This window comes from Microcebus murinus, chromosome 9 (assembly GCF_040939455.1).
Source record: "Microcebus murinus isolate Inina chromosome 9, M.murinus_Inina_mat1.0, whole genome shotgun sequence".
In the NCBI taxonomy this organism is placed as follows: Eukaryota; Metazoa; Chordata; class Mammalia; order Primates; family Cheirogaleidae; genus Microcebus; species Microcebus murinus.
Genome location: NC_134112.1, coordinates 44863088 through 44875032, shown reverse-complemented (window position 1 = coordinate 44875032; position 11945 = coordinate 44863088). Strand labels below are relative to the sequence as shown.

At 36.0% G+C, this 11945-nt stretch overlaps 1 protein-coding gene across 9 annotated transcripts in view; it reads right to left on the bottom strand.

The window, feature by feature from the left end:
* Positions 1–881: 881 nt before the first annotated feature.
* Positions 882–11945, bottom strand: part of SGCE (sarcoglycan epsilon) — a 69508-nt gene continuing 58444 nt past the window's right edge. For 5 of the 9 annotated variants that reach the window (XM_012757129.3, XM_012757131.2, XM_012757135.2 and 2 more), the window contains 3 exons: positions 3983–4026; positions 3069–3103; positions 882–1168 (listed from right to left, as the gene is read on the bottom strand). In XM_012757129.3, coding sequence (XP_012612583.1) covers positions 1118–1168; positions 3069–3103; positions 3983–4026 — 130 coding nt within the window. In that variant the 3' untranslated portion in view covers positions 882–1117. The remainder of the gene's footprint in view (positions 1169–3068; positions 3104–3982; positions 4027–11945) is intronic. The other 4 variants (XM_012757133.3, XM_012757134.3, XM_012757137.2 and 1 more) reach the window with 1 other exon arrangement.

Genomic DNA, 11945 nt, shown 5'->3' with positions numbered 1-11945 from the left:
TGCTCAAATCTGCTGTTGAACCCTTGGGCAGGAAAGGGTTAACTCAGCAGGCTTGGGTTGCTCAGATCTTATACATTTCAAAGAAAAGTTTGTCTTCAGGCCTGACCCTTGACAGGCTCCTGGAAGATAGCCTCTGAGCCCTTGGAATATTCTTCCTGATAAGAGTATTCTCCCTAAGTGGAAGACAAGTTGCTGTACACAGTACTAACAGGGAGTCTTTTTCAACTTTAGAATCAAGGTTAGATAGCATTTTTGTGACATCTGACCAATTAACAGGTAACAGAGAAATTGGCCCATAGCACTGTAAGAGAAGATAATTCAGTCTGCAACAAAAGCTGACCTGCTACCTGGCCTGATGGCTACACTGATCCGTAGTGTCCATGATGCATGAAGCAGACCAAGATGGTATGAGGAAACTCTGCTAAGCAATGAATGTAAGATTTACTACAGAGGACCCTGGGAGTTTGGAGCTAATCCATGTCACCATTAGCAGGTAACTATTCTCTTTTTGTGTAATATCTCCTGGTTTGCTTCTAAAACCAAATATTGGATTATGAAGTCAGGTCAGTATACAACCTGGGCTGCCCTACATGAACTGGGTATCATCAGTTCTACAATCCATAAAAAACTAGATTTACTCCAAAAGATTTCAAGAAGTGGCATACAAAATGACAGGCTTTACAGGCCACAAAAGTTAAAGTATTACTGAAATGGATTGCTCACTTGAAACACAGAGCATAAACATTTTATGTATTTATAGGAAGCACTTAATGAAATCTTATTGAAAGAGGATGAACACATATACCTGTTCATAGCAAGTAAAAGATTCCTACTAAACAGAAGGCAATCCAATGCTTTCCTGAAGTAAATTTCACCAGGTATTCATTAATAATATTTATTTTAAAGATCACTTTTTGTTATAACAAATATAAAGTCATCAATGTTTTACAAATTGTCAAAAGTGCTTTAAGTACAAAAAAAATACATTAATAAAATGAAAGCTATGTTGTATTATTTGGTATATACTTAATACTGTCAACGTGCACACCATATGCCAGAAAAGCTCATGCATTATTGGAAGAGAAAAGAAACGAGATACAACTGCCATATTGTCTGATTACAAATTCATTGCTTCAGTCAGTTTTCTTTCTTCAGGGATACCATTTACCTGCAATGTGTAAGAATGAATATGGACATGAGTCAGACAGGGCACGGACACTTTTAGATTTTGAGCAAAACAAATTATGGCAAGGAGAAGTTTTTTATCGTCTAAACATAATTTAAAATAATTATGTTACATTATTTCTCTGCATTTGGTTTAAAAACAAAAAAGAAAGAAAAAATTCTAAATTAGTTTCCTCCTTCTTAGACCAAAGGTTTTGTATTTCTCAAAAGGCATGGTCTGAATTTTCCTCCCACAATAAACAAAATGAATGAGGTTGACTGCGGGATGTATGACCGTACCTTTTAATCATGGCTTTAAAAAAACAATCATGTGGGTTGGTAGGGCAGAGAAAATGAGAAAAACCAAAGGGGCAGCAAACCTAATGGCTTGGGCCTAATCCAAAAGGTAATGCTATTGTCAGCTTTTAACTGCTCTATTATCCCAGCTAGTGCTCACGTCCAGGAGTACAACATCAGCAGCTAGTCCATTTCTCAAGCTTTTGATGAGAATTTAAAAGAAAACAACTAAATGAAAGAAACTTCAAAACCTACTCTCTCCTGATCAATTCCATATAGATAGCTACAAATAAAATTACTTGCTATCCAAGAGACAAACTCTATGCCTAAATTACTTTTATAAAGAAAAATGACATTAGCACAGGGCTTTGAGGTACTTGGAAAAAGCCAGTTATTGTTTCATGATAATCATGCACAAATGTAGCTGCCTCTTTGTAGTACTAGGACAACCAGAGTGAAAGAACAGAAAAGCTGTTGTACCCATGAAAATACATAAACAGCACTGAATTCACGCACTTACAGACAGAATAGAATAATTTAGAAATTGAAAAACACTTTATTTTTTCATTTAAATGAATTGAATGGGAATAAAGAATGTAACTGCCCATTTAGCTCCTCTCTCCAGGAAGATGACTCTAGCTTTAAATGTATCAAAGGTAGAAACACGAGCTTTCATAATTATAAAAAATGCTAGTGTAGTCTCTCTCCCTTTCACAGTTAGATACTTTGGGGACTCATTGAAAAAACAACAATAACAACAAAACAACCAAGAGGAGATAGTGTACTTTAGTCAATAATATGATCCAAATTGCAGACAAACATAAGAAAACAAGTAGGTAATAGGCTAGAGTGTTAACTAACAAAAGAGATCAAAGCTTTCTTGACTCAAGCAAAATGCCTGCTCCCCAAAACCTGTTTTAGAAAATAATTTAGAAAATTAGGTTGAACAACGCAAAATCCCCCTAGGAAAATTCTTGGGCTCTTATCACATTTGCTCAGGCATAAATCGTCCTTGTATTTGGAAATACTATTACTAAAATGCAGCATACTAACAAGTGTACTTGCTAAAAAAATCTATGTGCCTATCAAATAAATCACCCTCATATCAGCTGCTCAAGTTTCCTATTTCCGTTAGTGGGTAAATAAGTAAAATCTGGATTTTTAAAGTACTCAAAAGAAATATTTACTATTTTTTAAAGAAACGTTCTCTCTTCTACTCGCTCCATGCCTGAAATAATTGAGAATCAGAAGGCAGACATCTTAGAAGAGATGGCAGTCTATGAGGTTAATAGGGAAGAAGTTCTATCATTTCCATTGCAGAAATATTCTTTTAAAATTTTTCCTCTTAAAAAAGTAGGCATGAAATTCGAGGTAGTAGGGACTCATTTATCTTTTTTTCTCTTTAGGTGACACATATTTATAGCAAAGTTTGTTCCTCATCAATCTCTTGAATGCTTACAAAGTAGCACCAACCACATCAATATATCGAACAGTCTCTTTGAAACATGTTAGCATTTAATTAAAACAAGTCATCAATATCGTAGGAAAAAATTCTGATAAACACTGTTTCATAATTAAAATCTGATGAACAACTTCATTATACTTGCCTCAAATCTTTGAAAAGTTGTCAAACGAAAATCTCCTTAAATTCCCGAAAGCAGTAATAGAGAAGATAATTTCTGAATGAAAATATCCAATACATTTCTATATGTGCCTGAAGTTTTTAAGAGATATACTTAATAGCTTCCCTGCCACAATGCCACTATTCATACTTCAAATTCCACACCCAACTTACATTTTTAAAACTTTTCTTGCTTTTCCAAAAGAGCTACAAAGGCATTACTGGTTGCTTGGCAATTAGAACTAAGAATCAACCACTAATTAGAAGACAATCATGAATAAGTTATCTACTCAGTATTGAGATGAATGAAATAATTGGCTGTGGAAAATTTTTAGGGACACTTGAAAGAAATAAACTTAAAGAAAGCAAGTCTTAGGGAAACAGAATAGTGCAGGGAGAATTGTCCACCATCTTGTTGTCACTGGTCATGTTATAACAGCTTTTTAAAGCGGCTTTAAAGCCAGGCCAACCATTTCTCATTTATCCCCCTGAAGCCTCAGTGATTAGTCACAATGGTTTCCTTTTGTAAGAGTCAGTTTCAAGCTGCTCACTTACTGAGACAAATCCTGGATGCATCCAAGCTAAGAATCTTTCAAACCAAGAGGAAGAATGGGGAGCTTCTCTGAAGGAAGGGGATTTTATTCAGTCTTCCTTAATTAGACAGGACCTCCACGGATGCTTTTGCTCTAAGATCATTTACCAACTGTGTTTATCATTCGGATGCCAATCTATGTAATAATCTAAGCTATTATTCTGAGGTTCTAAGTCTGCTTAAGGAATGACACAACTGTTTTGCCTTATTTGGTGAAACTAAAGCTTCATAAATTCTATAGTGCTACCGTTATCTTTTAATCTATCGGGCCCATCCATAAACATCAACTTATTACTACTAGTACTCACCTGTAGTCTGCTGTTGGGGAATCTGAGTCTGGTGTGGCAAATTCCTAGAAATGATTAACATTTTTTGAGTAAAACTGTATTTGTCTACACACATGTAAATAGAAAGCAGGCATATCAGAATGAAAAACTTTACAGGTAAATGTGCCCCCAGACCATGTGGTCCAGCATAACTCCCCCCCCCCCACGACCATTCATGAGTTTATGCATGAGAAAACTGAAGCCTGAGGAACATAAATAGTAACAATATTTGATAGCATTCATGGAATTCTTCCTGCATGCTATACTCTAAAGTCTAAACTATCTTATAATAACCTTAAGAGAGACATAGCTATCATTATTTTCCCCATTATACAGATGAGAAAATATCCTTAAAGGTCTAAAGCCACATAGCTAGGAAGCAGTGGACAAAGATGTGAACACAGTGACTCTGCAGCTTGTGCTCTTGTACACTTCCAGATTTGGTCTGAAACACACACACACATTCTCACGACACAATGTATAGAACAACCACCTTCATTCACAATCCCGAACCTGTGCTCGTTTCTCTTCATGCCAGGGAATGACCCTGGCCATCCACCCAAATGCACTCATCAAAATGCTGAAATCATCCTTGTCCCTTTCTGCTCCTTCAATCCCCACATTCAATCACTTGGGAGCTTTTGACATTTCTCCTCTATTTATTTGAATCTGTCCCTTTCTTCCCGAATTCAATTGCTAACTTGGTTGAAGCCATCATCATTTCTCACTTGGATCCTTATAACTGGTCTGATTTGTTTCCTTATTCACATTCTTGCCTCTTATAATATACTATGCACACTGCTATAAAAATGATATTCTAAGATACAAATCTGATGATGCCATTCAGACAACACACGCTTCAATATTTCCCTGTATCTATCTGCTAATTAACTTTCCAGCTTCTCAGTGTGGCCCAGAAGGCCATCACTATGTCTGGTCCCTACATGGAGTGCCCCCTGTCTGCCTGAAATAGACAACCACCCACCATAGCTACTACCATGGCCTACACCCAACCAGCTCCCGTTTGTCCTTGAAAACTCAACTCAAAAATTGTTACAGCAGATAGGTACTACTCTTATGATTTAAAAATTCCCACAAGGAATATTATTAAAAATTTTAACATATTATTTTTAATTTAAAAAATAACATCTCGGCCGGGCGCTGTGGCTCACGCCTATAATCCTAGCTCTTGGGAGGCCGAGGCGGGCGGATTGCTCAAGGTCAGGAGTTCAAAACCAGCCTGAGCAAGAGCGAGACCCCGTCTCTACTATAAACAGAAAGAAATTAATTGGCCAACTGATATATATATAAAAATAAAAAATTAGCCGGGCATAGTGGCACATGCCTGTAGTCCCAGCTACTCAGGAGGCTGAGGCAGAAGGATCACTCGAGCCTAGGAGTTTGAGGTTGCTGTGAGCTAGGCTGACGCCACGGCACTCATTCTAGCCTGGACAACAAAGTGAGACTCTGTCTCAAAAAAAAAAAAAAAAAAAAAAAAAAAAAAAAATAACATCTCAAGAACCACCTCTCTCTATGCCTCCTCACTCTCTAAGCAACCCCCAATTAGGTTACCACTTAGCATGCTTTCCTACACATGCTGATTGTCATTATATTTCTCCGCAAATATTTAACCGCCCCAAAGTGCCTTAACAGTAAGAACTATCGTATTTAGTTAAATATCTCCAGCAGTAAGCATGCAATGTGTTTTGAATGAATACATGCAAAAGTGAAGATTTACAAAGACTCACAAAATACACATTTATTAACATACAGATACAACCACTTATTTTCAAATTTTGATATTAAAATTAGTGTATGAAAATGTGCATTTTAGGTTGTGGAAGAACCTCTTGGAGTCAGCCTCTTGCTACAGAGTAAGGTTTGATCCAAGCCAGGGATTTCCAAAGTTTTTTGTTTCTCGTCAGCATAATTCGTTTTAATTGAAATCCTAAGCAGAACTCTGACATACAAAAGAGATAAATGTGAGGTTGCCTGGGTTGAAACAAGGGAGCTAGGAATCCTGTCTGCTTTGTTTCCTTTGTATAACATGCTGGCCCCTACTGCATTTCTAAGAAACCTCTAAAAAACAGTTTGAAAACCATTGATCTGAATCATTTCAGCAGGCAAATATTATGTTCCAAATACAAAGATTTAAAGTGGAAAACAGTGCATGCTAGTTAAATACTGTTTAAACTCTTAATTTAATCTGTAAAGTTAACACCTTTGGGTGACTTTTTAAAAATTTTCAGTTCCATTTTAAATATATTGCTAAGGAAATAAAAAAATCCATTCTAATTCAATTTTAGGAAGTTACTTAATATTAATAATCCCAATGATTATATTCTTTTTTCCTATGACTTAGCCCTACTTATCCTTGGGTGGTCTAAGGTAGTATTTCTTTTGGTTTGTCTGTTCTTTCAGTATTTCACACAATGTATTTATATTGGTTTTGGTTCTGAAAGTAAAAAGATAAATTTATAAACCACAAAAGGGAAATAAGTTCTAGATTTTAAGATGGAAAAGTAAACATCTCTACTACAGAAGTCAAAATGCAACTACAAGACATCCAGAGTGGGGTGGGAGGATGTGTTTTATTTTAACTACTTGGGCACAACTGATTTGGGTCTACTCTACAGTAAAAAGAACACAGCACACACTCTACACACTCTACACACACAAACACACACACACACTCCATAGCACTTCCTCATTCCCTATCAGCTCTAGCTCTACCTAGCCTATTAACAAATTAAATCAACTCATTTTGACAAAACACAAAAAGCAAAAAGGACAAAGCACAAAACGTAGGTGCTCTAACACAGGTGGTGGTTGGTAAACAAAGACACAGGCTTTTCAAAAGCCCAAGATCAAGGATACCCCAAATTCAAAATCAATTATTTGGATGAGGTAGTTGGAACCCCACTCTCTTGTTGGCCCTCCCAACCGAGCCTTCTGTGGAATACAGCTTGAAAACCACTGATCAAACTACTCAATTCATGCCCTGTCATTTCTTCTCTAGCCTCCATTTTTTCCCTCTTCTGCTATATTGCCAAACCTTCTAAATCACAATGCGCTGGGCTAGGTGAAAGAAGATGGTTGTTTGAGAAAGTGCCACACACAAACTAGCAAGAAACTTGGAGAAGATCCATAAGGAGGCAGTTGTGTGTATTATACTGATTTAGGGATATAAAAGCATCTGAAGTGCATGTTCCAATTAGTTAAGTTTGAATGAGGCACGTGCACTCCTTGCAATTTCAACTGAAACTTAGACTGAGCTCTGTCAAAAGTATTTATGTGTGCAAGAAGGTGCTCAACCAAAAAAAAAATGTTGAGACTACCCAGAGTCTCCAAGGTGTGCACACATAGCTGTTTTTGTGGCTGCCCAAACTTGTGACTACATGTGAGCCTGTGAGTGTTAGAGTGTTAATACATCTGTGATAGGCATATGTGAATGTATTCTATTTAAAAGTTGAAGGGATGTACCTCATAAGGGCATTGCTTCAGGCATACTGGAAAAATGCCTGTAACTAACTCTGCTAGAGTTAAGACACAGCATGCAGGAAGAAAGCAGGAGCACTTCCATCTTTGGTGAGAGCAGGCTGCTAAAGGCGATTGCACAGGAAAGAGGGGGTTGACTTCAAACAGAGGCCCTATAATCCTTCAAATAAAGGACCATAATAAAGTCATAAAACCACTGAGAATAATTAAGTTATTAATGGACTAACTGAGAGGTTATTATGTGTAAACTGCATATGTAGAAATTTAAGAAAACTGTAATTCTCTAAATTATTAGCATTATTTTCTAATTTTATTACCATTAATTACAAGCAGTTAAATAGAACATTGTGTAAATTAGTCATTGCATAACCTTCATTCTTTAAGAAAGCAAGGGCAATAACTTGCAAATTAATAATAAGTGATTTGGGGGAGCACACAATTAATTATTTGTACAACCGTTTTAAGGTAATTTGACATTCTTAGATACCCTGTAGAGTAATTCTATAAGTAAGGTTGATGGTTATTAACTGATTATATTGCTACTTGCTTCAAGATCCAAAAGCAAAGTGATTTGAATAAAGCCACAGAATCTGTGCCAGAGTTGAAAGAAAATGACATTAGTTATGTGGACTACAAAACACTTCTCTTTTGAATTAGTATGGGGTCATTTAACAATAAGATATAGTAATATATTTTTGGAATTGAATGGCTCTGAAATATCCTTGGCTGCTTGACACTTCCTGTCAACAGTAAACCATTATCTTGGTCCCCTGAAACATTGTCTTCAACAGATACTTTTATTAAAACCTAATTTTTTATTTATAGAATTTTACCATCAAGTTGGTTCTCATTATTATGAAAGGGAGGACAAATGAAAAAATACTTAAATAAAAGCTAAAATGTTGGATACTATCTTTAATTAGAAGACTTAATTCTACTTTTATACATGTTAATTTGCAAAAGATTAAGCACGACCTACCTCCTGTTTTGAGGGAGACCTAATTATCCTGGATTAGGTGTTTATGTTTAGAATAATGAATATGAAAAACTTTTGTATAGCCAATTAAAATCTTCTTGGAAAATGTGTGGGGCACTTTCCCCTGTTACTCATTACATAAGGGTCTTCTACAGAGATGCCCCTCACTCAGGAAAAATCAATTGGTATTGATGTTGGTATGAGAAATGAATAATGAGGAGGCAGATCTTCCCCCAAAAGGCAACAAAATTCATTAAATTTAACAAAACACTTTTTTTTTTTTAGAAAATCAAATATTTGGGATCGGCCAGTCAATGTGCTTTTCCTCAAGCATAAAATTGCAAAGATAACTATGATTTCTCAGTGGTTTTTAGCTTTTCCAGGTTTAGCGTTTTTCTGTCCCACTCAGGCATTGTTTTCTGATTATCGCTCATCTCTCATTTCACACCATTTTCCTCTGGCAGTTTAAGGAGGTGTGGAAAAGTCTGGAGGCTGATAAACATAAACCCACAAACAGCCCCAACCTTCCAAACAAGGTGCATGGACTGCCTCTCTCTCACAGTTTCACACAGGGGAATTTAGGAGAAATGGTTCTCCTTTTAAAACCATGTGGAGGAGTATGAATAACAACCCTTCCCCAGCCCCACCTGAAATACCAGAGGCTCTAGGTTTCCCAATTCTAAAACCTAAGTCCTTTAAGTATTTAAGTCAGGGATTCTCAACCTTTTTTCTTTCTCTACCATAACCTACACTTCCATCAGACTCCAAATCCCCAGCCTTCAGGGCCCCGAGATCTGTGTCGTCTGGATTGTAAAAGCCCCACAGTGATTCTAGCATGTAACTTGGTTTGAGAACTAGCCTAGACTCTCTATCAACATTTCTTTTAGGAATTAAAATTCTATGACTTGGAATTTAATTTTTTTTCATTTAAATAATTACAAAAGTTAATCTTTGAGGTACATTAATCAAATCTGTGATAGATTTTTGATGTTGAGCCTTTGGTCACAAACATAATCCCCAATCCACTACAAGGATACTTTGGGCAAAGCCAATTTACTTTTAAGAATTAATTTATCATATGATTTCCAGAAATGAACTGTAGTAAGGAGAATGTCTACAGAGGAAAAAAATTTAGTTAGTGGTAACATTTATTCACTGAGCTACAAAGATAACTAAGTACACATACAGAAAACCCAACTAAGAGAGGGGATGGGCGGCCTTCTACAGAATAGCTAGCTGCTGTTCCTCAAGACTGCCAACGTCATGGAACACAAGCAAGGTCTACGGAACTGCCCAGACCAGAGGAGACCTAGGAGACATGATCGTTGTGTCCTAGATAGACTCCTGGAACAGAAAAAGGACATTAGTGAAAAAACTAATGGAATCTGAAAACCATGTGAAGTCTAGGTAATAGTAAAGTACCAATATTGTGTTCTCCACTGTGAAAACTGTACCACTGTACTGTAAGATGCTGGATGTTAACAATGGGAGAAACTCGCTGAGGCATATCTGGGAGCTCTTTGCATTACCTTCACCACTTTCCTGTACCTCTAAAATCATTCCAAAATAAAGATCTTATTAAAGAATAAATACATTAGCAAAAATGAAATGAAATCACCCTTACATTTCTAGATGACGTGATAATTTTAACAGCCTATTTATATTGCCTCTGTAATGTAAAAAGCAAAAGGAATACTATACAAAATGAAACCCCTCCTTTCTGGGCATGTGCTGTGTCTGCAGGTTCTACCTGGGTTTCCCTTTCCACTACCTCTTTATTCACTTTGCTTGTAACCTGAACCAGAGACCCCTATGAGGTCAATTACTATCTACCCCAGACTAGCTATCAGGATAGGCAAATAATCTAATCTCAGTTCTAACCTAATTTAGCTTTGTCTCTTATCAATGCCTCTAATTTATCATCTGCAAATGAGTAAACATTTTTCTACTGACTAATTTATGGTGCCGGTCTGGAGCTCTGTGAAGCATTCTACTATTAAATAAAAAGAAAATATTACTATGTAATCAATAACTGCAGCAGCCCCTCATGATAAAATTGTTTTAAGTTCTCTGAGACAAACTGATTTGTTTAAAAGACCAAACTAATTTCTATGCAGCTTTGAAGGAAAGCTTGAATATCCTTGAGTCTTGATTAGAAGGCGACATAAACCTTTTGCCATATCCTTATGCCTGAATATTTCTGTTGTCAAGTCTGAAGAATCAACATCAAATCCTGTAGCTGATCAAACTGTGTGTGAATGGTAAATTCAGTGCCCTTAGCATGAATATATGCAGGTGGAATGCATGCCCCTTCAAGAAGGGTTAATTAATAAGTACAAGGCAGCATTATCCAAGCTTATACCTGGTTATCATGTACTATAATGCCTCATCAAATATAATATCTCATTTTAATCTTGAGAATTCAGTTCAATCCAAATTACCAAAATATTTATATATATCTACTGGGTGCTAAAATAAAACTTCAAACACACAGCTATGTTTTTCAGTTAAATAGCAAAAGTTGAATTTACGTAAAGGACAGCTATGATGAACTTGATACAATATATTCTCTATTATCTGGCATGGTTGGAAAATGAGGTTAATCACATATTCTGGCTTATAGAGAGTTACCATAGAGACCGTGCACATATTATCCATTTCCAAGAATAAAAGAAAGATAATATACACTCAACGCTGAAACGACACCGAATGTAATTTAATTTTCCTCTGATGAGTCAGACGCACTTGATGATCCTGCAGTGCCTCAGAATAATCATTGTGAACATCATCAATTATCTATGTACCCTATTTATATAGAAGTGCTAGTTAATGGAGCTTTTCCATTAGCAGAAATCTGAATAATATGAAGATTTTCTGGACTTAAACATATATGTTGAAATTGTTGCAAGTTCAATACAATAGCCTATTGCATTTACAAATAGAGAGATTTGATCAAAATAATGGCAGTCTTGATGGGGTTATGGTAGGATCAGGAAGATGCATTTGGTTGTAAACTAGAGAGAAAATTTTATTTTGCTTGAATATTAGTAACAATGTTGCAAAAATCCTAACTACGGGGAATCAGAATAATTTTTAAGGAGCTATTCGTATTCTCAATATATAAGGTTAGAAAAGGTGTCTAAAAAATGATAGTGGCCTTTCTTCCTCCCTTAAACTTCACTAGCCATAGAGTTTTACTGATATGCAAACATATTCAAGTTCTCCTACGTATTACAAATAAATAGTTTTGTATTCTAAAATTTTATAGTATTGTTACTTTGTCAATAGAAGTATTTCCCAAACTGTTTTTTGAAGTTACCTATTCTGACATTTTCGCATGGATTCACAAAGTATATTAGCACACCTGACTGAGGGTCTGAGAAATCTTGTTGCTTAAAAAATAAACAAAATCTATTTTCCAAGTGTATTTGCCCATTTCTTTTTTTTTTCTTTTTTCTTTTTAAGAGACAG